The sequence below is a fragment of the Quercus robur genome, chromosome 10, assembly GCF_932294415.1.
Source record: "Quercus robur chromosome 10, dhQueRobu3.1, whole genome shotgun sequence".
Classification (NCBI taxonomy): Eukaryota; Viridiplantae; Streptophyta; class Magnoliopsida; order Fagales; family Fagaceae; genus Quercus; species Quercus robur.
Genome location: NC_065543.1, coordinates 55,351,987 through 55,377,810, shown reverse-complemented (window position 1 = coordinate 55,377,810; position 25,824 = coordinate 55,351,987). Strand labels below are relative to the sequence as shown.

At 35.5% G+C, this 25,824-nt stretch overlaps 2 protein-coding genes and 1 long non-coding RNA gene across 3 annotated transcripts; 2 read left to right on the top strand and 1 right to left on the bottom strand.

Annotated features, from left to right (window-relative positions):
• The first annotated feature begins 8,554 nt into the window (after positions 1 to 8,554).
• LOC126702510 (mitochondrial import inner membrane translocase subunit PAM16 like 2) lies at positions 8,555 to 11,774 on the top strand. The gene is made up of 5 exons (XM_050401214.1): positions 8,555 to 8,704; positions 8,957 to 9,014; positions 10,909 to 10,996; positions 11,095 to 11,225; positions 11,335 to 11,774. The coding sequence occupies exons 2-5, from the start codon at positions 9,012 to 9,014 to the stop codon at positions 11,446 to 11,448; spliced, it is 336 nt and encodes a 111-aa protein (XP_050257171.1). The 5' UTR covers positions 8,555 to 8,704; positions 8,957 to 9,011; the 3' UTR covers positions 11,449 to 11,774.
• Positions 11,775 to 17,209: 5,435 nt separating this feature from the next.
• Positions 17,210 to 21,303, top strand: LOC126702965 (uncharacterized). The gene is made up of 4 exons (XR_007647893.1): positions 17,210 to 17,465; positions 18,422 to 18,480; positions 19,507 to 19,686; positions 20,807 to 21,303. It is a non-coding gene; the product is annotated as an uncharacterized LOC126702965 (long non-coding RNA).
• LOC126702964 (ethylene-responsive transcription factor ERF113) lies at positions 19,350 to 20,936 on the bottom strand. The gene is made up of 2 exons (XM_050401851.1): positions 20,759 to 20,936; positions 19,350 to 20,046 (listed from the first exon to the last, which is right to left on the bottom strand). The coding sequence occupies exons 1-2, from the start codon at positions 20,934 to 20,936 to the stop codon at positions 19,475 to 19,477; spliced, it is 750 nt and encodes a 249-aa protein (XP_050257808.1). The 3' UTR covers positions 19,350 to 19,474.
• Positions 21,304 to 25,824: the final 4,521 nt, after the last annotated feature.

Below are 25,824 nucleotides of genomic sequence, written 5' to 3'. Positions count from 1 at the left end.
ATACCAAAGTGCTGGCATGAACAGAGCCTGCTTCGGATTTTGACTAAAAGGGGGAGAGACGCCGTTCCCCCTCGGTGGAGATGGAGTACTCTCCTGAACTTGTGCTTCCTGTGCCCATACCTTACTGTTATAAGCCTCATGAAGACACAACGCTTCTGCGGCGGAGACAGTTCTTTCTTCCCAACCCTCACTTTCAACATGTTATGCCAAGAAAGGAGAACTCCGGATATGGAAGCTGTGATGTGGGAGAAAATCTGAAGGATTTGTGCGTATATAAAGCAACTTTCTCTCCTTCCCATTTATTGGAAAAGACAAGGTGATGGCAGTCAACTCACGTGGCGTCCCAAGAAACGCTACAGACAAAACAGTCCTGGCTCAACTTCCAACATCAACTGCAACCACAAGATTAAAGAGCCTCGTAAAGGCGCACCTCGGTCACCGTGACATCAGAGAGTACCACGTGGCCAGAAGTTGCAGAAATATCTCTTAATTCATGGGCTAGGTGGATTCGTGGCCCCGGGCCCGCTTTGTGTAAGGGCCCAGGTACTGTGGCCGACGCCGAGCAGTGGCCATGGCCGAGGACAACCCCTGTTTGGCACCTCGGGAAATGCTCAAAGAAAGGGAAAATCTGAACTCAAAGTCTTGGACAGAACCTGAGGCTTGCATGATCCTCGGACTCAAGCTAAAAGGGGAAACCAAGTACTGATGCAGACATTGGTCTCGGACAGAACCTAAGGCTTGCATGATCCTCGGACTCAAGCTAAAAGGGAAAACCAAGTACCGATAAAGACACAAGTCTCGGACTTAAGCCTAAGGGAAAGGTCAAGTACATAAGATAAAACGCATAAGTCCTGAGCAAAACCTAGGTTTTGCAAAGTTCTCGGACTCAGGCTTCCTGGGAAATCAACTGCCCGAATGAAGAAATTGCTCGGCTTAAATACTGGAAAAGGCTAAGGCTCGCATATCATGGAAATGGCAGAACAACCTAATGATCGTCAACCTAAGGAGGCCATTCATCCGGTGGGTAACATGTCCTCGGATAACTACTTCTTACACCTTATCGAGCATTTAATACCCATCACGGCTAATTTTAAGATAAGTCTCATTCCTTACTGGTCGGACTGTTATATTAAATAATAATTTTGTTAAAGTTATCTTGACATCTTTTTATCAACGATTACTTTGGCCTTAGTCATTATTGATTCAAATGCTATACTATTATGCCGAGCAGCGCTTTCACATTTGTTAGAATATATAAACAAGACATACGAAATAGAGTAACAATAACTTTTATTAATATGAAAAATTGTTACAACGTACAAGGAAGGGCTTAAACAAGCCTATACAAAAAATGAACTACTAAGACAGTAACAACATCCGTAATACAAATAAATGAACCATCAGGTGTCTTCTGAACTCGCCTTCAAAGTCTCTCTGAAATCTATACCTCAGTACTGCTCATATCAGGAGAAGAACCTTATACAAAAATAATGAAGGACAAGGAAGAAGAATTGGAACACATGGAAGCACTTCAGCAAGCTCTTGTCACTGAAGAAAGCAAGGGAAAAAGAAGATGGAGGACATGAGTAGGAAGGAGGAGAAGAAGAGGGAAGCAATGAAAAGAAAGTAAAATGAGCAAAAGAGGGAGAAGGGGAGCCATATTAGGTATGCTCGTGAGAGAGCGGATGGAGATGACAAGGGAAGTTTTCGACCCAGTCACACCGGAAGTAAGGTGTGACGAGTCCCTGCTTCGGATTTTGGCTAAAAGAATGGGGAGACAAATCTTGAGTCTCCGCCATCCTTGCCCTGACCGAGCCATCTCAAGTTTTGTTAGGGCATGGCGTTTCTGGAAAAGGAAGGATTCATTCATGGCCGACTACTATGGTGGATGTATTATTGGATTAGGAGTAACCAGATGGAAGAAGTGAACTATAAGAAGGGCCTAAGGGATTCAGATATGAAAGAATCACCTCTGGATTTCTCTCTTTATATAAGGAAGTAAAACAGGGGCACGTAACACGTTCTGATCCTCAAGGAAATCTGCGAATAAATGCGCATTCATTTCATTCCCCCACGTTATCAGTAACCGTAAGATTTGGGAGGTCTCGTAAAAGGAAGAAATTAAAGGCGTGCTACGGATAACCAAACGGTATAAGCGCATCACGCGTAAACCGAGGGAAACACCTTGTAAACCGGCGCGTTCCTCGGGGAGGTGAGGAGTCGCCAACGTTGATCAAGGGCCGAACTAAATGAGCAGTAATGAAGGCTCGGAGTTACCAAAACCCCCCTCTCCAACCAAGAGGCCGGACAGCAGGGTTTTGAGGGGCTATTGTGGGGTCCAATAATCGGCAGGCCAGGCCCGTTTGCTGATGAAGGGTCCAAAGGCCCAAGCCTAAAAAGGTCATGGCCAGAGTTCAAGAATAGTGTGGCCCAATTGGCCCGGAGAAGCAGCCAAGGACAGTGCAGTCCTCGGCTGACCCCAGAAAAAGGGCAGAAAGGTAAAGGGGCGTGCTCGAAGGGGAAATCTAAAATATCTAAGAGAGGCTTCCTTTGTCACCTTCCCCATGCATATCTCTGCGCCTAACAGAGCCTTATCCATTAACTTTATCAACAACTCTCAATGACTTAGGTCTGAGACTGATGGGACAAGTATCAGTCTCAGAAGGGGTCGACCCTACACGTGGACGAAGGAAATTGAACGCAGGCGAGTATAAAAGAAAAAATATGTAACCTAAAAGGGGGGCTCCTCCAATCCCACTGAAAGAAAAAAGGGGCTTCAGAGGCAAATATACTGGAACCATACATAAATATCTTAACAAAAACACAGCCGGGTAAACATGGCTTAGCCTTTCGATCCCACTCTCTACAAATGATATTGTACGGGCCCATTTACGTGCGAACCCAACTCAACTGCGGTTTAACGCAAATCGTGTGCCTACAATGATCATTTGATAATTTTGTTCGGCTTTGTTTTAATTAGTTCTTTAGTGTTTTCATATCAACTAGACTTAGATTCACGCAATGTCTGAGAATATATAATTATTTTGAGATTTTTATAATGTATAATTTATTCTTTAAATTTTATTTTAAATAATTTTTCTCCTTAAAAATTAAACAATTTCTAAAAGTATTTTTTAATTTTACAAATATATAACTTTGTGGGGCCAGAGAATTTGTAACCCTGGCCCACTTTACATTAAGGCCCAAGGCTTGAGCCGAGGAGAACTATTGTCAAGGACGCATAATGAAAGTCTAAAAAAGGCCTAAGGATATGGCTGATGACGATCTTATGCTCGGCACCCCATAGAGCCCCTAAAGGAAAGGACGAGCTCAGTGCAGGAGCAGGCCAAGTGAAAAAGCTGTCAATACTGCAATAAAGAACTCTGCGTCTGACAGGTCCATGCTCTTTACCATGTTATTCAGCTTTTACAACCACCCCCAACCACTCTAGGTATGATAGGACAAGTCTCAACCCCAGAAAGTGGAGCTTACATGTGGACATTGGAAGAAGGGTAAATGTTAGTATAAAAGGGAAAAAGAACCAATTGAAAGAGGGGGGGGGGGTCATCTCCCAGACCATGAAGTCTTAAAAAAAGAGAATAATAAGAACACTAAGCTCCTCGGACGAGGTCTAAAGACCGGAACCACTCATGTCGCATTAGAAGAAGGTCTTGTTAAACACGTCAGGTTCACCTTCATGTAAATTTCCATAGAAACCACGACTAACCGCTGTTCGGTGACCCAGGCCCAGCCTTTCAAGCCCACGCTTTACAAATTATATTGTTTGGACCCTTAAACGTACGAACCCAATATCATTTTGGGGTCGTTACAAATTGTGTCCTTACAAACTTTATTGTTTTTGGTGTTTTTGATTGCTCTTTTGAAGTGATCTATATTCTTCTAATTATTGTTGTTATGCATTATATTTTCATAATCTCTTTTGGTACAATTAAAATTTTTCAGTTTCAAATTTATCATTCTCTTAAGGAGATAATTATCATGATAATTAAAACTTATTATATAATTACAAGTAATATTACTCAAATAATTGGTAAGCACATTTAAATATATAGCCATATAGATCGTACTTTGTTAAAAACTCAAATTCTCACTTCCAAACTAAGGATTAACTCAAATAAATGTCAAACTAAAGTTGTAAGAGAGAGGACTTTTGATTGAAAACTTAAAAAACACAAATCACGTGAGTTACACTAAAAACCTCAACGAGACTTTGTGTTTTTAAGGGAAACCACGTGGGTTTGTGTGTGTGTTTTTCCTAAAAAACATACTATGAAACTTTTTTTTTTCAATAATTTTTTTCTGAGAAAAAACATATTATGAAAGTGGATGGTGTTATATTGGTGTTGTTGAAACCCAACACAAAAAATTGAGCGTGTTGGGCTTTTATAGAGGCAACATAAATTGAGCTGTAGTTGGCCAATTTCTTACTGGGTAGGTTTGCTTTGCACACTTGGGTCGTGTTCGTGTAGTGCAGTTTCATTCAAAATTACATTTACTTACTTTTTGAGAATTCCAGGCCAACCTTTCCTCTCTCTTTCTCTCCTTAAAACCCTAAACCCCCCCCCCCCCCCCACCCTTTCATGGGGAGGAAGAACACACCGACAAAATTTCCATTGGATTTGTTGAAAGTTTCGGGTAAGTAGTAGTATTAGCTATTACCATTCCTTACTTTTATGCCTTTTCAAGTTTTAACATCCATGTATCTATCTTTATTTCCATTTTCTTCTTCTTCTTCTTCTGTTTATTTATTATTTCAATCTTTGCCACGATTTTGGTTGTTTTGAATGGTGTTATTGTTGACTGCAATCCTTGGGGATAATAAAATTTCAACATCTAGAATCAATTCTATAGTTTGCTTTATGTGTCGCTGACTATATATATATATATATATATATAGTAATTTCATGTTTAGTTATGTTTTTTGAAGATAAGTTTCTTGATTTCAATTACAGTATTCCCATGTTCGACATTTTTTTAATATTAAATTTTATACCCTTTGGCATTTGTTGTGGGGTGGGGGTAGTTTGAGTTGAAAATTTGTATGAGAACAAATAGACTATAGTAATTTCATGTTTAGTTATGTTTTTTGAAGATAAGTTTCTTGATTTCAATTACAGTATTCCCATGTTCGACATTTTTTTTAATATTAAATTTTATACCCTTTGGCATTTGTTGTGGGGCGGGGGTAGTTTGAGTTGAAAATTTGTATGAGAACAAATAGACTACAGTTTAGGTGTTTTGCCTGGTTTTTGATGTTTGTGTTTGATGATTTCGACAGTCAAGCATGTGGGCATGCTCAGACATCCATAATTGTAATTGATAAACTACAACTTGTCCCAGAAGCATGAATTTAATCATTTAACAATTTTTCTAATAGTATCGATGTCGAGCAATACAGAGTTGTCAAGAGATATTTTTTTAACATTATGAAGAAAGTTTGCTATAGAAGATTGTTCTAGATTTTGAGTTGTAATTTTTATACAGTTTTACACCCTTATGGGAAAAATTTTGGTTTGATTTAGTGATTATTGTTATTTATTTTGTACTGTTCAAAGTAGATATGTTTTTTTCTGCACGTCAAATTCATGATTGGTTTATGGCTTATTATTTGTAATATAAAAATTTATAGAGAATTTCTGTTGTGCAATTTGTTTTCCTTGATACAATTTGTTGTTCAGCCTACTCTATTCACAATTTAGTCTCCTGAGATTTGCGTGGTTGGTTATTATTTGTGTGAGTTTCAGTATACTTGATGTGCACGCTCATACACAGTGAGGCCAAAAATGTTAAGATGGTATTTAAGGACTAGGGGCGGTCCTAGACATTTTGAGGCCTAAAGTGAGAACTAAAAATGTATATGTGTATGTGTGTTTATATATGTGTATGTGTATGGGTGTGTATGTGTATGTGTATGTGTATGTTTATGTTTATGTTTATGTGTATGTGCATGCGTGTTTATGTTTATGTTTATGTATGTGTATGTGTATGTGTATGTGTATGAGTGTGTATGTGTATGTGTATGTTTATGTTTATGTGTGTATGTGCATGTGTGTTTATGTTTATGTTCATTTATGTTTATGCATGCTTATGTATGTGTGTAAATATAAATATAAATATAAACACACATACACATAAACATACATGAACACAAACACAAATACAAACAAACATACACAAAAACAAACAAAGAAACATAAACACACATACACATAAACACATATGGACATAAACACACATACAGACTGAGAAAAATTAAACCCTCATATAGACTGGAAAAAATTGCAAACTAACACCAATCCTTAAACAATTTCGTTAGTTACTTTGGTGTGCTAAATCAAGTCTTTATGTGTGTTTATATTTATATTTAAGTTTATGTGTGTGCATGTTTACGATTATGTGAGTTTATACGTGTTTATGTGTATGTGTGTTTATGTTTATGTATATGTATATTTATGTGTATGTGTATATATGTTTATAAATATTTATATGTGTATGTTTATGTATGTGTGTGTATGCGTGTTTATGTTTATGTATATGTATGTTTATGTGTATGTATGTTTATGTGTATGTATGTTTGTGTGTATTTGTATATGTATGTGTGTGTATGTTTATTTATGTGTGTGTATGTGTGCTTATGTATGTGTATGTGTATGTATATGTGTGCTTATGTATGTGTATGTGTTTATGCGTGCTTATATTTATGTATGTTTATGTGTATGTGTATGTGTATGTGTTATGCGTGCTTGTGTATGTGTATATGTATGTGTGCTTATATATGTGTATGTGTATTTGTATGTGTATGTCTTTTTGTATTTTTCAGATTCAGGTGTAATACCCTGATGCAATTGTAATTAATGGCTGAGATTAAAAGTTGAAAAAACAACTTTCAAATTTCAACCATTAAATAAAATATATTAAAGGAGAGTTAAAAGGTTAAAAAAGAGAGTAAAAAATGTAAAAAAAATACCTACGACAATGTACTTGATCTCAATCCGTCTTTCTTCTCTCACCATTTTTCTTTACTTATTTTTTACGCGGTGCTTTATTCTTCTTCCTTTTATTTCTCTTTATACATCGTCTAGGCTGATAGGAGGGGAGCGAGCGAAAGTCATGTCAAGAAAGGAAATCGAAAATTGTGCTGCCGAATTAAAGACTATGAAAATCTCTTCCTCTTAATTCAGATGATCCTCCTAAGTGAAATTGTAGCTCACGAGGCTTCATCGGATTATGGTGTGTGATTTTTGATTATTTATTTATTTATTTGGGATTATGAAACAAATAGTTTTTATATTTTGTTTACCCTTTCCACTTTCTGAAAACACTTTTCTGGAAAATACCATTTTTTTTGCTTTGCTTTCAGTCTATCATTCTTGCTTATGGTATGTGTTTGATTAATTTGGATCTAAAATTAGTTCAACAAGATAATTCTTCTTCTAAAATATAATAACAAAACCAATATATGTTTTTTTAAAGGTAGGTTCACTTTCAGTGTTTTCATTTTGTGATTTTGGTTGTTTTGTGGGTTTTGTGCTTTGATTTCAGTGTGTGTGATTTGATTTGTGATTTAGTGGGCTTCTGAGTTTTTGTTGCGATTTGATTTTGGCTGGGTTTTGGCCGTGGTGGTGGTCGTGATTTGATTTTAGCTGGGTTTCGGCAGTGGTGCGTGGTTGGAGGTGATAAGCTTGAAAAGCTCCGGCCATGGAGGTTTAGAAGGAGAGCTTGTTGGTTAGCTATGAAGCACGGTGTGACGTGGGTTGAGGCAAAGAGAGGATGAGAGAGAAACAGGAGCGACCCTAAACATTTTGGGACCTAAGGCGAGAACTAAAATTGGGCATTTTTTATACTTATATATTAATTAAATTAATGTTTATTAATATTTTTATATTATATTTTTCATCATTATTTTCATTTTCTTCTAAATTATTTTGAAGTTCATTATCAAGATTTGTTGTATTGCAAAATTGAACATCATTTTCTTCTAAATTATTTTGGTGAATTTCTTACTCATTTGTGATATTTTCATCTAAATTTTGTGTTATATTTTGTTTATTACTAATAACAAATTTATCCATTGATCCTTTTTGAGACTCAATTAATTTTTTTTTTTTTTAAAGTTTTTCATATCCAGATGCATATTTTCTAGTAGACATTTCTAATCAAACAATATATTTATAAAGACTAAAATAAAAAATAACTTTCAAGTGTAGAGCAAATGAGAAATAGAACCTGATTTATATAAAAAGTATTGTTGTAGTTCCATTGAACAATAACAAATTTTTAGCAATCTCAACCTGCATAAATTAAAAAAAAAATTAAGTACAAGCATAATAAAAATTTAAGCACAGCCATAACAAAGACACAAAACTTATTAATAAGACCCACACAAAAAAAAAAAAAAAATCCTACATATAACCAAAAAAAAAAAAAAACTTGAAGGCCCAAACTTAACGCCCAGTCCAGGGAGGGTCCAGGCAGCCAGGGAGGGCCCAAATAAACAAAGTTATCTTAAGTTCTTAACAAATAAAAGCCCAAATATTTATAATTTTATACCTGATTCCTGAGGTGAGGTGAGCAGTTGAGACTTGAGAGAGGCGGAGAGCAGAGAATCAGAGAGAGGCTGAGGCTTGAGCCTTGAGCTGTTGTCTGTTGAGCGAACAGTGGAGACTGGAGACTAGAGAGAAAGGTAAAATTTTTAGGGTTTTGAGTGTTTTGATTTGTGGTTAATCTCTTAGACCGGATTTGTAGTTTATCTGGTCAATGATTTTGTTTAGAACCAATGTTAATAGGATTTACCAAAATTTTTGTTTTTTTGGTTAAAAGGATTATTTTTGTAATTCATGGGGGCCTTAGGCAATTGCCTAACTCGCCTAATAAGGGAAGGGCCGGCGCCGGCCCTGTTAAGGACATATCTGACACTTTAGTTCTGCTTTTTTAGGTTTCTTGAATTCTGAAGTAATCATTTGCTGCTTCCACTTCCTGGCTCTTCAGTAATGGTAGGTATACTTAATACTCTACACACATACACCCTTTTATGCATTTTTATGTTTTTGTATGATTGCAGTATTTATAATATAACCAGATATATATATATATATAAGTTCCTTTTCTCCTTATTTATGATGTTTTGTGGAATTGGGCCTGTTGACGAGCAACCTAGCGGCCAGTGGGCCTCTTGACTGGCAAGTGATGAGCTTACTTGAGCTCTGCTGAGTATCCAGAAGGCCCCTGCTCTGCTTGGTATGAGTTGTAACCTAGGGCTAGGGGTGTGAGTGTGGCATCTCATATTCGGGGCCACTTTGTTAATTGATGCCTGGCTTTCAAGGATGCACTTGAAGAAGATTGCTTCTGAAACATTTTAAAAGTAAGCCTTGCAAAAGCTTCCATGCGGCACCTTATTGTTGCCCAGCTGGCTATTTCTATATAATATATGAGGGGCCTTGTAAATGACTTCTGAAATTTTATTGCTGTTTTGCCTGTGTAGTACACTGCTTATCTAGGATTTTAAAATTGGATCCTAAAGGATTGGTGGAGGGGCTTCATGAATTTGATCAATAGGATCAGATTGAGGATCCTAAGATCCTACTTCCTGTTGAAAAAAAAAAAAACTGAAAAACACATTGATTGTGACTTTGTAGGTTGAATGATCAATAGAATTTTCATATTATCTATAATTAAAAAAAAAAAAAAAAGTTTTACTTGATTATAAATGACTCAATAATAAAGCCATAAATATAAAAAAAATTTACTGACCCATTGAATCACTAACCCAAATGAAGCTTCCACCACATCAAAACAGGGAGCCATCAGCCATTCCAAAATAATCGAAACAGAGAGCAATTAGCCACGTGAAAAATATTCTAAACAAAGAGCCCATTATGATGATTACATCAATAGAAATATTCTAAATAAGCTGAGCAAAAATGGTTGTTTGCTGAATTGAACCTACCAATCAAAGGAATCGTTCAAACGAAGCCAAAAAAGAAAAAAAAGATATGGCGAGTCAGCGATGGCGGCAACAACTCCTCAGCAGCTTAGCCTTGATAGTGACTCATCATAATCTCAGCCTTGGCAGCGACTCCTCAGCGGAAATTAGATATTTAGGTCCTCTAATCTCTAATCTCCAAGTTCGCTGTGTGTGTGTAAATTTGGGGATTTGAAAGAAATTTTGGGCAATTAGGGAAGATATTGGGGTTGTTGGGCCTTTTCTTTGGTCATTTTCTAACCAGGGAGTGGGATTTTTCTGGGATCATAGGATTGTACGATTCCACTGATCTTGAAGGCGATTATGATTCCTCACCAATCCTAGTCATTTTGGGTGAGTTGGATGGTAGGATGATATGATCCTACTATCCAGATTGTGATTTGAACAACCATGCTGCTTACATATTTTGTTATTGGTAAATATAGGAGTGGCAAGAACTTCTTTATGGTATGGCTATTTAACTTAATCTTTGATGACCTAAGTTGTGGTTATGAAGTAACTGATTGCTAATGTTTAGGATGCTTCGCTAGAATGGATCATAGATGCCAGTCATGTATTGATTGGGCTTATGTCTAGCTTAGTTGATTTCTTTTGGTTTGTCAGTCATGCATTTGCTTTTGCTGGTATTCAAGTTTGCCCCTCTGTGATAGCCCTGCTGCTAGGTCTGCTGTTGAATCCATTGTTTTGCTAACCGTAGTTAACTGTTCAGTTACTGATACTTTATGAGAAGGTTGTTGCTAGTTTGTTACTCTCCTTGGCCAACTCTGTACATCCATATGTCTGTGAATCAGTTACAATGTTTTACTATTGGGTTCTTTATGCATGGTTCTGGCACAGCCCTAATAAAAAATGGAAGATGACAGAAGAATGTTATGTAGTTTATTTTCTGTTATTTGTTTGTACAGGCTGCAAGACTTCTTGCTAACTTGCTTGTGCTGGGCTCTGGAGTAGTGGCAAGGTCTTTTGTTCAGGCATACCGGCAGGCACTTGCAAGTATGTTCTATCTGAAGTTCACTATCAAATCTATTGTGTTGTGCTATCGCAAATCTTATTGAAATTTTTAGCTTAGAAACTTGTGTGAATGATTGCAGATGCCTCAAAATCTGGTGTTGCTCAAGAAGCAGCACAGAATATTAGGAGAGCAACCAAAATTATGGCCGAGCCGGAGGCAAGGCAGGTACTAGGTGTCACTGAACACTCATCGTGGGAGGAGATCTTAAAGGTTGCTTTACATTTCATTTATGCTATAGATTTATATGTCTTAGAGATTGCAGTATTGAATCCTTTTGTGGTTGCTATCTAGCAGCATACTGACAATCTGCTGTATACAGAGGTACGACAACCTGTTTGAGCGGAATATGAAGAGTGGGAGCTTTTACCTTCAATCAAAGGTTCATAGAGCTAAAGAATGCTTAGAAGCTGCTTACAAAAAGAATGCTCAGTGAACTACAAATCCACAACTCCTTGAGGCTTGCTTTACTGCCCTATTACCCTTTTAGCGATCCAATAGTTGCCTTCCTGCAGTTTGATCTGCATGAGTTGTCATAGCACTAATATAAACTGGCCTAGTATTTCTGTCATTTGTATACCGGATGCAAGAAAGTTTTGCTTTTGCACCTTTAAAGTGTAATTTGATTAATGAAATTATGGTTGAAAATTGATTATTGGAATGCATTGCTGATGCACTTAAAATTTGCTTAGAGACGGGATGGGTTCAATGACCATTTGTATGTGACTCAAAGGTGTATTTACATATATCTTCATTTGTATATATCTTTGTAGATGTCTATTTGACAAATTATTCCCTGATTGTTGGGTGCACTCCTTATGCAAGTACTCTGATATTTAGGGTATGACTTGAGTGTTTCATTGGTCAGGGCCACAGGCAATGCCGTGATAGGTAGCAGAACAGTTTAAAGCATTGGATCCATACTCTCAAAGGAAGATAATTTATACTCTTCAAGATTTGCCGTGTGCAACCTAGCATTCTTCCAAATGTTTTGGTTTTTGATATCCTTAAATCCCATTATCCCAATCATCGATAATTTACATGTATTTGTTAGCAAAACAACTAGCCTAGTAGCTGGTGGAGGTTGATTTTAGTACACAAGTCATATTCTAAGCATGTTTTTATATGTTGGCCGCTTGTAAAGGATATAATAAAATGAGTAAAACGTTTTTATATCTTTTGAATGCTCTTTTGCTAGAAGGATGTGGTGAGGTGTCTTTATGTAAGACCAGTGTTGGCATTTGGGATATGATGAATTGCATTGGGTGATAACAAGATGAAGGAAGGAGGTTTCAAGAGTTGAATGTGCGAGAAGGCTTGATTTGCAACTCTTTACCATTGACCATTATTTACAGATGGGTTAGGAAAGCAAGGTGTCATTATGAGGTTGATATACTGAAGTCTATTAGGAATTATGTCATTATGTGAGATGCTGGTTGTTGACAAGAAAAAGAGTAAAAAACAAAATGCTGAGTAGGTTTTTTTTTTGTTTTTGTTTTTTGGAGGCTAGCAGCCTCTGTTTTGATGTTATCAGGCTGCTAATTGGTTTGTAATGTAGTTGTAGTGGCAATTTCAATTCGTTGGCAGCTCTGCTCTGCTGTTTGGTAGGCTGGCTGCTGATTGCTGACTTTGTAATGTAGTTGGTAGCGGCGTTTGCAGTTTTGCTCTCCTTCTTGTGGTTCGAAGAGTGATTAAGTCAAGCTCTCACCCAGCATATCGTTATGTCATGTTGTATTTGCAATGTGAATTGAATAAGGGGGTTTGTTTTAATCTTCCTGTCGGTGATGACCAAAGTTTTAGTTTTTTTTGGGCCCTTGACTTGAGTTTGAGACTTGAGAGTATGGGCATCACGCGGAGAATGAACATGATGATACTTCATTTTCTACAGAGCACAGAGTGAGTGTTGGACTGCAGCAGTGCTGCCCTGGCTTTGGGATTGATGTGTCCCTCTCATCGCATATAGTGGACCGCATCTTTCATTCTTTCTTTTTTCTTTTGGGTCGGTTGGGTTGATGGATTGGCTTCAACGTTTTACTTTTAATTCTTTCATTTATTTATTAGTTTCCCATCAACGATCCCTCCTCTATTTATTCACTATTGAGCAATGTTAACCATTAAAGCCACAACTTTTACCACAATTTATTCACAATTTATTCACGTGGCAAAGTAGCGAGTGGTGGAGTTATAGACCTGTGAGCAAGTTATGAGAAAAATTATGGTAAAAGTTATGGTTCTAGTATTTTCTCTATTTAAATTAGTCATTCTACTTCCTGGAGATCTTTATAGGTGTGTGTGAGTGTGACCACGTATAGGAAGGTATAGACATCAATTATTTTTGTAATGGATTGTGGATGTGTGAATTGAAATGAAGGGTCTCTCTCTAATAATTGACAATAATGAAACTAATAATAATATTCCTTGTTTTCTGCTTAAAAGAAATGAAAAAGGAGGAAAAGTTGGGAGCAGCAGCAGCAAAGAGAGGAGGTGGGGAGGTGGATTCATATTAAGAAGTATTAACAAATTATTAAACCAGGCCTCTGATTGTTGTGCTGAGGAAGCAAAGGGAGGTACCATTTGCCGAAAAGTTTGACACTGGGAGAGGCTCTCAGCCCCCGACAAAAGCTTTTTTTCTAAGTCGGCGCCGAAGTCATAATTAGGCGAGCAACCTATTCTTCTCGAACACTTTTACACTTGCGTGGAGACTAAGGCAGAGTCAGCCGGCCCAAGCTAATCTATCTACCAAGTACCACCTAGTGATCGCTACTCGGGTTGGCTGCCGTCATTACATACGAGGTTTATAGCATACCCATTCTACTCTCCTTTACTTTTTTTTTCTTTTTTTTTGACCATACTCTCCTTTACTTTTTCAACTAAACATGCAGCATCTTATTAATTTTTTTGGTTTCAAGACTTTGTGGTCCGTTTGTGTTTAATATTAATACACTCTGTGAGTTTGTTTGGAAACAATTTATTTAATTTTTTTGTTAAAAATTTTTTGTTGCAAATATACTATAGTTTACTTGTACTTTGAAAAAATTTGAAAAATGTGAGAAAAAATAAGATTTTAAAAAGTTGTACATAAAAGTTAAATCTTAAAGATGTTGTCAAACTCATCTTATATATTGAATTTTGTTTATAGTTTACTTCTAAGTTAAAAAAAAAAAAATCCAGATTGCTGTTGGTTAATTATCTGCATAAAATTTCTTGAATTTATTATGAATGGATTCACTACATGTGCGTTTGGGATGAACTGAATTTTTCAGTTTATCTCTACTTTCAGTTTATTTTTGCTACTATTCATGGGTCTCACTGTACTATTCAACTTATTTTTTAACATTTTTTCTACACTTTCAACAAAATTTTTTAGTTTCAGCTAAATAAATTGTTCCAAATGGACATTACATATATACAATAGAATGTTCCTTGTTAGATATGCATTGCATTTCAAAGAATACAATTATCAATTATAATTAGTTTCATAGTTGATCTAAAAATTTTTGAGACTAAACTTTGATTTTTTAAAATTTTATTTATTTATTTTTATTGTTAAGAACCTTATTGTTATGTGTCATTACCTTTTCTCAAAAAAAAAAAAAAATGTCATTACCTAATTTTTTTCTTCCTTAGAGAAAGAGCTTAGATTCAAATCATCCCCTACCTCACTTTGTTGTAAGCCAAAAAAAAAAAAAAAAAAAAAAAAAAGGAAGTTCAGCAGGTTTAGCTCTTTATGCTTTAGCAAGTTAAAGTGATATTGTACAGTCATGTTAAGTGAATATGGACCCAAACAATAATTCATGCTAACGTTGCATTCGTTATGATATTTGATTGCATTACATTTTGGTCTTGGAGGAGTGTGAATTAGTGTTCATATTATTAAAAGAGTTCAATAAAAGTCTTCTTGCTATAATAATTATTTTCTTTGCTAACAAGGCACAATTTGTCTTGTTTTGTACCAACTTTTTTTTAATTATTTTTTTATGAACTTGTTTTGTACCAACTAAAACATGCCTCACGCGTTACTTATTATTATTATTTTTTCAGTGGCTTTGTTGGTTCTACGGATTAAGAAAAGTAATTAATCTTTTTTTTTTTTTGACCGGAGTCATTTTCAATTATCAAAGTCAAGGGAAAACTGAGAATGTTAGGCATCTTTATTTGCAATCACTCAGCTCTCTTTACCCTTCTACATTAGGATTCTTACCAAAAATGCATAAAACGTGTCTGTTCAAGATGACATTGTATTTCCTGCTTATAATTTTGAAATATTCTCATGAAAAATCCCAGAGTTTGAGCTTAGTTCCAAATTATACTTTAAAGTTTCATAGCATAATGCCAACCTCATATTTTTGAAGTCGATACAATCTTTTTTTTTTTTTATATATTTTATTTTATTTTAAAATATCATTATCAATTAAAAGTAATATGAGAAAATGTAAAGAATATTATTAGGAAGGATTACATTAAGTAACTAATTAATTATAAGAAGGAATCTTTGAGGGGTGCCACCAAGCTGCCAGGTAGAAGTTTTGAATCCATGAGAATCTCATGAGGTATTAGAAACCATTAGATCAACCATTCAGGGTTCGCAAAAAGTTTTAATCATGCATACAAAATCCTAATAGCTAACAAAAATTTAATGAATATGCAAATTACACTTTTTCATAAACTTTCACTTCTTTTACAATGTACTCCCAAACGATCACTTCACACAATTCTTAATTTGAAAGAATCGTATCAATATACACCTTATTGTCAAAATTGAGAGTTAAATTAGGTTGAAAATGTGTTTTTTCATTGCAATCGATGAGAGTATTTTTGTGTTTACACCTAATTTTTGTCTTGCAATTTAGATTGCAGAGGCACATTGATACATTTGTTTTAAATTAGGATGTCAATCATGCATAGTAATATAGTAATAGTTTGGGGGCACATTGTAAATGGGGTGCACATATCTTCATTGGATTTCCATTATTTTTAGTTAACTAAAACTAATTGAGAGAATTTAAATTTGACTAATTTTGCAACTATATGATACCATAATTACAATTGAAATTTAAAGAATTGAAATCATGGTTCAAACTCTAAGATGTATTATATATTGTTAAAGTAATGGTGCCAAAAAGGATGATAAAATTATAGGCAAAATTGGAAATGAGTCCTTGAGAACCTTAATGATACACTTTGAGCAAAAGTGAAACACAAAGAGGTTTAATTAGATATTATTCGGTTGCAATGTTGTTATTTAAGCAACCAAGATCAAATTTAGTAATTAAAAAAAGTCATACTTGGGTTTGAAAACTTTAAATGAAGACAATTACATTTTACCTAAATGTGCACTAGGTCGAATTCAATTTACTAATCAAGCACTTTATCCATCTAAGTTTTAATTTCAATATAAAAACAACTCAAAATCATTATAAAATTATATGTTTAAATCACATTCTTTGAAAAATCAAAAAAAATATATATATACAACAATCTCACTATAATCTTAATATATTAAAAGTTACGAATCAAAAGTAACTAAAGTGCAATTCTTTAAACGTATTCTACCAATTTTTTAAAGTTTTCATTACTTTTGAGTATAGTTTGTGGTGTGTTTTTGTATTAGGATTTATTTCATTCCCTTTATATGTGTGTGTTTGTTTCACAAAAACAAAATGCAACTCTCTAGACCACACATTGATAAATTACATTTGATCCAAAAGAAAAAAAAAAATCCTTAATTTTTAAAAGGATAAAGATGCCTTAGATTTAAATTTGACATTCTAAGAAAGAACAAAAAATTATTTGTTGTATTGTGTTGTTTTACTCAATCAAGGTTGGAAGTGAGAGTGGGTTCCAGTTAATTTAACTGGTAAAGTCTCTGATGGTTAAATAAGAGATTTGTGGTTCAATCCCCGCCTACACCAAAAACTGATTGGTGTCTTGGTCTAATGATAAAGAGTTATCATCAGGAGTGGACGTCATAGGTTGAAAGTGAGAGCTGACCAGCCAGAAAGTCAGACAGGCCAATTGCGCAAACAAGTAGCAATATCAAGGCCCACCGTTTGTGTTTTGAGCTCAACGTTATCATTTAACAGCCGAATTCCATGACCAATCGTCAATCGTCCTCTAATAGTTTCAGATTTTCTTTCATACCAATCTATATCTTTTGTGATTGTCAACCAATGAACCCCCTCGACGACTTGGCCTTATTATATAATATTCTCGGTTCTAGACAAAATAAGAGAGATATCAAATCTACAAGGAGCTATCTATTTAATGTACCAAATCTTACCTTCGCTTCAATCTATCTATAAATGGAAATCCAAAGGGTGGTTTCCGATTCTAAGAGATGAGCTATGTAATGGAATCAATTACACCTCGTGTGCTCTTCATGGTTGATATGCATAAAGGGATGACAAAAATCACCCACCTTATTCTGAGCAGACTTTTTCCGCTTTTCTAGAGGTATGAAATAAAGATGTATTTTGTTTGACCCATTCGTCTCTCCTGCCTTACTACGTGTATATATATATATACACATATATATGTAATTTAAATATTTCTATACATATCCTATTTATAATTCAAATATTTTTTTGACATATTCTATTATCATTTTCCAAATGTTTGTTTTTTTCTCTCTTAGCATTCTTTTATTATCCATCCTATTTTTCTTTTATTTGTACTTTATTAATATTGAGGTCAAATAACAAAATATTTTTAACTTGTCCTATTTTCACCCTAAAAGGGGAGTGAAACGCCTGTAAACTAGACCCATCTTACTCCATTCCCATCCCTAACCAACCACCACATCATAACCTGCTGATACAATAATTTCCATCATATATCTCTTTTATCTCTATTTTATTAAAATCGAGGCCAGATAAAAAAAATACTTTCAACTTGTCCCAATTTCATCCCCAAAAGGGGACAGGACAGGGTTAAAACACCCCTGAACTGTTCTCATCCCGCTCCATTCTCATCCCTAACTAACAATCATATCATGACTTATTGACACAATTGTTTATGTTTGGCTCAGCATCAGATAGAATATATTGTACCATATATTTTCGTGTACTTTTAATTTCATGTCTTTCCTCCTTATTCCGTGTGAACATAAATTGTCTTTCATGCTGTGCTATAACACATGTTGTGCTAAAACACATGTTGTCCGCCATCGCATGCTTTCGCGCACTTTACGCCGTGGCAGTACATCCTGCTTTTCTAAAAGTTAGAGCATCAGAAGTTTCTGAGCATGACTACATATCTTAGCTAACTGTTCTTGCCTGGCTTGTATATTTGATCATCCCCTAAGCTCATCACTTAGAGACCCCTGGCATAGCAATTGACCCATGCTTAATTTACTAAACCAGCAAAACAACTTGTTTTGCTTTCTTTATTTCTTTTAACTATTCCTGTAGGTTTACTATGGTCGAACACTTTTGATATATGAAGGAACAGGCATTACAAATCTCTCAAGGTACATACAATTTAAAATTTAAAATAACATGATATTTTGTACACCTACAGATATTAGAAATAAAATGTTAAACTGTACACCTCGATCCATTTCAAAAAGATCATATTACAAGATACAACCAATCCATTTTATTTAGAAAGCATCCACCACATATTGCCAATAGAGGTTGGCCAACTTATTATTCATCAACTAGGTACATATATATCGGCAGAGGGTACAGGTTGTTAATTATCACCATAGAAACCCAGATACTCAGAATATGATTCTTGTATTGTTGTTAGCATACAATAATGTTGTGTTTTGGGGCCGGGGTTATCACTAAAGGTTTTTATTCTCTTACATAACTTTTTTTCACATTAATTATTTCACATCCACTTTTATATGTTAAAACGTGGATATTCCCACATGAATCGTGAATATATACCTGAGTAGTAGATATAAACTAATGTGAAAAGATATTTTCCTATTACTAAAGTATCCCCAATAAAGTCGGAAAGACTCTAGCCCTCACACCACACTTATTGGAAGATTAAGGACCTGTTTGGTCGTGTTGTTTAAATAACAGTTTTTATTATTTAAACAACACAACATATATTTCCACAACACCTTTTCACCTATACATATTTTCACAACACTTTTCACTTACACGTATTTCTACAATACTTAAATAATGTTACTAAAATAACATTACCAAATGAAACCTAACACTTCCACATGATTGAATGTTTTCTACATGCATGAAACATAGAGAATTTATTGTAAGTATAGAATTTACGGCTTCAGCTCTACCGGCTACACAGGAATCGGCAGTGCTGAATGATTCATTTTTCTTAGTGGTTCAAATCTAGAGAATATGGTAATAAGAACAATTGAGTCATAAATAGAAGAAAGTTTCATAAGCAAGAATTTAAAAAGGTGGGAAAAGGTATAACATATTAAACACCAAATCGTTTAGTTTTACCTTATATATATATGTCCTTTTGAATTATTGGTCTCAAAAGTCTTTCATGTTTTTACGAGGATTAGAACTAGTAGAAGAACCACCTCCAAAGTGCGTTGGAAATCTTAGAAGCTCTTGTTGCTGATATTGTTGCTGTTGTTGAGTTGGTATGGGAGATGAAGATGAAGATGATGAAGATGTGGTAGTTGATGAAGTTTGTGATGCAAATCTTTCTTGCCCATAGAGACTTGGCACATTAACATAATGTAAGTTACTATCTCCAGTCTGAAGAAGTTGTGCATATTGAAACATATTGGGATATGTTTGTTGAGAAGTAGTTTGATGAGGGGCATGATGAAGAATCGGGTTAGGAACTTGTTCAGTCCCCAAACCAGTTGTAAGGTAACCTGTTTCGCTTGTCCCTTGAACTCGTTCCGGGAAGTTAAGCTTAGCTTTGCTTCCTTTGAATCTGAGAGCTGCTTCATCATAAGCAAGTGCTGCAGACTCAGCTGTTTCAAAAGTGCCAAGCCAAACTCTGGCGGCCTTATTTGGGTCTCGAATTTCCGCTGCCCATTTTCCCCATGGTCTCTGCCTTACTCCTCTATAGTGTCTTCTCCTTGTGTTCCCTTCACAGAATTGCTTTTGTTTTACCACATAAAATAGAGAAAGTCTAGACATGAAATTTATGTAAGGATATTGATGACTATGCATCAATTAAAAAGGACTCGTAAAGTTGTAATATTCACTATTAAAATTGAGAAATTTATAAGTCTGGTATCTTAGTGGCATTATCTAGTTCTTCTGAAATAAAACCTAAGGTAAAATAGACTTTACACTCGTCAAAAAAAAAAAAAATTATTCATTGAAAAAAAATAAAGAGAAACTTGTGCATGATATGGACAAATACAAGTGCATAAACCTTAGAGAGAACCAGTAGTCCAAGTAAGAGGGAGGTAGGTATGCACGAGAAACATATAACTAGGAGAGTCAGTTAATGATAATACTTGCATCGATCGTTTCACAGCCAAGAGCATTAAAGCACTTGGGTCGATTCAATATTGTTCAATTAGGAAGGGGGGGGGGGGGGGGGGGGGGGGAATCAACCATTAAATAAATGAAAACTGATACTGTAAAAAAATTAAACATGGAAAATAGGAGCACATGAACTTGCAATATATTCAACCCTAATGATTTTTCAGTCTGTGTTTGTGAATGCAACATGGATCGATGAAAATATGCTCAAATATATACTATTGTCATCATCCATTATTGGTACAACAAAATATGAATGAAAAGTGATTTCATAACGCAAAAAAGCTAGTTATTTATGTACGATACCTTGATCTACAGCAGGTTGAGACTGATGTTGTTCCCTTATTGTGCCAGACTGGGATGTGATTATTGGATTTCCATGCACTTGAACTGGGTTTTGATCAGTGTTACTAATAACTTGAGCTAGGGCTGAGACCATGGCAGACATATCTTGTTGGGATCGAGCTGAGTAGACAGGAAACATATGATCCTCCTCCTTCTCTTCCGCTTCATTGGAAGGAAAGGGCCTCTTCCCGTGTTGTCGATCCAGCACTTTCAGCTTGATGATGCCTAGCTTGTTGTGTTTGTTGTGCTAAATCATGCAGTTAATATAAATTTCACTAGGGCTATACTTGTTACGTTGATGCGGGTGCTAAATCAACAAAAGAAGAAGTGATTTGATGAACAAAATATGTAGCAGAAGATGGAAAGAAGGAAGAGGAGAAGAAACAAGATTGAAGACTAGAAATATAGGGTTTACTATACAGAGATTTTTTATACCCGCAGGTTCAACTTCTTGGCGTGAGGTTTGAGAGATGAGTGGAGAAAGAGTTCGGTCTAACTTTTGACTTTGTTTCTTTCTTTTTGTTCCTGTCTCTCTCGCAATGACCAAACGCTCAGATCTCATCTAGAAAAATGCTCACTGTTCCAAAATAACAAATATATATATATATATATATATAGTAAGATTTCAATTTAATTTATTACATTTAAAATTCAAACTAACATCTATTTGGCCAAAAACCCTGTAGCTAAATTGACACCTCCCCATGCACAAAGTGCTTGGGGGTCTAGGAGGGAAAGGGTTCGAGCTGCGGAGTTAGCAGCATGTTGTAATTATTTCTCAAAAAAAAAAAAAAAAAACTAACATCTATTTGATATAAAAAAAAAAAAAAAAAAACTTCTTAATACGTTGCAACTAAACTAACAAAATGAAAGTTGAAAATAATTTATAATTGATTATACACTCAATTTTGTAATAAAATTCCTTGTATTTTTTATTTTATTGAGAAGTCTAATTTTGACAATATTTATATATGTCTAATTTCGAAAATATTTATATATACATAAAAAATTCAAATATTTTAATAGATTACATGTTAATCTACAAATCATGTATAATTATATTTTTATTATCTAATAATGTGTACAATATTAATTTTGAGGTGTTAAGCGTAATTTTTTAAGGTTGAAGTTTTAATATCTTATCTATCTATTGTAAAGACCAGATTTGTGGCTTAGTCCAGGATGAGTGGACTTAGGCTCAAAAAGCCCAAAACAATGAATTTGTAGAGAGTGGGTCAAAAAACTAGACTCTAATAAATTGGACAACGGCTAATATGGAATTGGATGACAATCATGCACAAATAAGAAGTAATGATATGAATGAACTTCTTGTCCGATGAGGCAGGTGTTCATATCAGTACTTCTTATTTGTGCATGATTGTCATCTAATTCTATATTAGCCGTTGTCCAATTCATTAGGGCCTAGTTCTTTGACCCACTCTCTACAAATTCATTGTTTTGGGTTTTTTGGGCCTAAGTCCATTCATCCTGGACTGAGCCACAAATCTGGTCCTTACATCTATCTATATATAATATTTAAAAAAATTGAGGGAGTTATGGCAAGGCTAGCCCAAGCGTTTTGGAGGCCTAAAGTGAAATCTTCAAATAAAGTCTTTATTTTATCACTTAAATAATATTTAACTAGCATTTTAATATGATTTTTTTTTTTTGGTTGTTGAGAAAATGCTAAAGTTATAACAAATTTTACTACAAACCGGTGTTGTAATGAATGTGATCAATGACATGAGGCTTACAAAAATACTAGAAATATTATAAAATTTATAACATTAGAATTACAAAGATATATCACCAATCACAAATATTCATTCAAAAATGCATTCAATAGTTTGTTGAAATTCATCTATCATATTCATTGTCATATCAAATTATAAAAGTTATGGAGACCATCACGCACCCTTGGTACAGTGATCACTCCAAAAGCATAAGTTTTTGTGAGGTGTGGGGGGCAATGACCGAGATTTAAGTTTCTAAAAGAGAGTTTCACACACATATATACACTTAGATTAGGTTAGAGTAGAATTTTTATTTTGTATAAAAATAATTAAATAAATAAAATTTATGTAGTAAAATTTATAGTATTTTAACATTTTCCTATTTGAATTACTTGTGATTAGTAATATGTCTATTTGTAAGACATATTTATTTAAATTTGTCTTATCTTTATCTCTAACATTATTTAATTCTTTGAGCTTTCTTAATAGTGAAAAAAAATGTAAACTAAAATGTTTTAATATCTCCCAACAATATTTATATAAAAAAAACAAACAAATAAAAAATTTGCCCCCACATTTGGGGCCTTCTCTAGTAAGGAGGCCCTAGGCAATGGCCTAATTGGCCTAAGCCTAGGGCCGGCCCTGAGTTATGGCCACCATGTCTATACATATATATTTTGTCCCTCCTCTTGTTTGTTCGTTGGGTGTGGACACAAACATTAATTTGAAACCAGTGCTGTGACTTCATGGCAATTTCACGCAATCAAGGTGTGGATGTGTTTCTTCTCAAAAAAAAAAAAAAGGTGTGGATGTGTTTCATCTATAATCACCCAAATTTATTTTTCGTCATTGGTACTTTTTGATAATAAATGCCTCCACAACATCAACATCAATCGTGTCATTACCGGTGGAGAAAATATGGAGATATCAGTGAGTTTAAATGTAGATAGGTACTATGCATTGATCACTCCGCAGTTTTACTCATAACAAGTGTGCACAAAGAAAATGGAGAGTACATTGTGACAATTCTCAAGGCTGCTATGTATACACAATAGCAGTAATTAGAACAAGAAAGTAAGAAGTATTTTTTTTCTTTTGACTCTCAAAAAAAAGGTAAGAAGTATTTTCTTCTTTTTACACTTTCATGTTATATATTTCTTAATATAATTAAATATAAGAAACATCAAATTTGTCTTTAGCTTAAATTAATTCAAGTTTCAATTACATCAATGTTCACTCAATAATTTTTCATTATCTAGCTAGATCTACAATGAGTTTCTACTAACTTAATAATAATATTTTTAAATTAAAAAACAAAGACCGTTCATGCTTAAGACATTCTCTTTTGAATGTATACTGTAGGGACACGATTTGTTTAACGGCCCATGAGTGACGTTGGGCTCGTATGCAAAGAACCCCAACAATATGATTTGTAGAGAGTGGGCTTGAAAGGCATGACCTTGGGCACAGGTGAACGGTTTTATCATGAATGTCTATGGAAATTCTTATATGGGCAGGCCTGGCTTAACTAGCTAAGCCTTCCATTGGTACAGGTTGTGGGACTCCAGTCCTCGGACGCTGTCCTAGGACCTTCATCTCCTTTCCTTTTTCCATTTCTACCGGGGGAGAGACCCCCCCTTCCTTCTGGGGAGTTCTTCCTTTTATATCCGTGTTTCTTCTCTTCCTTCAAATTCACGTGTAAGTCTCACCCTTTTTTCGGGGTGCAGACCTGTCCTGTCAACCCATACTCCAGTATGGTTTGGGGTCGCTGGGAAAGTTAAAGGGTATGGTTTAGAGCATGGACTTGTCAGATACGGGGCTTGGTATTATGATGTTGGTAGCTTTTTCCCTTACCCTGCCCCTGAACTCAGTTTCCCCCCTTCCTCAGGCGTTTCGTAAGGTGCCGAGTAGGAGGTTGTTCTCAGCAATGGCTCTCCTCGGCGTGAGCCCTAACCCTTGGGTCCCCATGTAGAATGGGCCTGGGCCGCGAATTCACTAGCCCCACAATAGCCCCTCAAAATCCTGCTGCCCGACTTTTAGTTGGGGATGAGGATTTTGATAATGCTGGGCCCACATCACAACTAACTCAGATTATGTACTTTTTGATGTTTGGGTTTTTCCATTTGCATAGGAGATGCACTGGATTAAGAGGCAGTACTTTAGTCTTTAGTCACGCGGTGCCCTTTGACGTTCCAGTGTTCGAGATGCGCCTTCACGAGAATCCTTTAATTTTATGGTTGCAGGTGGCGTTGGGAATTGAGCCGAAACCATTTTGTCTGTAGCGTTCCTTGGAACTCTGCGTGAATTAAATGCCACCTCCTTGTCTTTTAAATAAATAGGGTAGGAGGTTGCTCCACTTACACACAAATTCTTCAACCATAATCACAGCTTCCATATCCGGTGTTATCCTCCCTTAGTATAATATGTTTGAGGCGCGGGTTGGGGTGAAGAAACTCCCCCCGCCACAGAGGCGCCGGGTCCTTCCGAGACTCAAGGTAGCGTGGTCTGGGCATGGGAGGCACAGATTTAAGAAAATAATCCGTCTTGACAAAGGGGGAAATGGTGTTTCTCCTTCTTTTAGTCAAAATCCGAAGCAGGTACTGGTCGCACTAGATTCTTGGTGCATCAGAAGTAAAGTTTTCTGCCATCAGCGCCGTCTGCCTTGTCGCAGGCAAATTTTTGTGTGGGCTCCTCAACTTCCGGCTCTCTGCACCTTTTCTTCAACGGTGTGGGCCTCAAGTTGGGTTCCCTGCACCTTTTCTTCAGCTGCGCTAGCCTGAAGCTGGGCTCTCTACACCTTTTCTTCAATGGTGCAAGCCCCACGTTGGGTTCTTTTGTTGCCTGAGTTATGGGCATGTAAAAGTATTGAGGAATGGTTTTCCTTGAACAAAGTCTTGAAGCAGCAGCCAACCTCTCCTCTGTACAACCTCCTCGGCCTTATCTTATTCTCTTGTATCTTTCTTTTCGATTATGTAGTTAGCTTTAATATAAGCTGATTCCAGCTTTTCATTGTACGCTGTACTATTTCTTTGTTTTAATAAAAAGAGAATTTATTTACTTGTTTTGAATATTTTTCTTTTTTGCAACACTCCTTCGTGAATGGGTGTGCTCCGTGTGTGTCTTTCTTCAATGATACTTAGAGCAGGAAACCTTGAAACATAATCCAACTAATTCTAATTTACCGACATTACCAGGCATAATAACGATAATTCACAGTAAGTTAAACTTAGGAAACTAACCGAGATAACAGCTGAATATTCTGTAATAAGTGCGACGAGACCGTCCGAGAACGAT

Excerpts from the sequence above, each read along its gene's own strand:
- LOC126702964 (XM_050401851.1), bottom strand. The coding sequence starts at position 20,936 with ATGTTTCCTGTCTACTCAGCTCGATCCCAACAAGATATGTCTGCCATG. Across the intron at positions 20,047-20,758 it reads TCAACCTGCTGTAGATCAAG|GGAACACAAGGAGAAGACAC; the intron begins GTATCGTACATA and ends AATTCTGTGAAG.
- LOC126702510 (XM_050401214.1), top strand. Across the intron at positions 10,997-11,094 it reads ATACCGGCAGGCACTTGCAA|ATGCCTCAAAATCTGGTGTT; the intron begins GTATGTTCTATC and ends GAATGATTGCAG. Across the intron at positions 11,226-11,334 it reads CGTGGGAGGAGATCTTAAAG|AGGTACGACAACCTGTTTGA; the intron begins GTTGCTTTACAT and ends TGCTGTATACAG.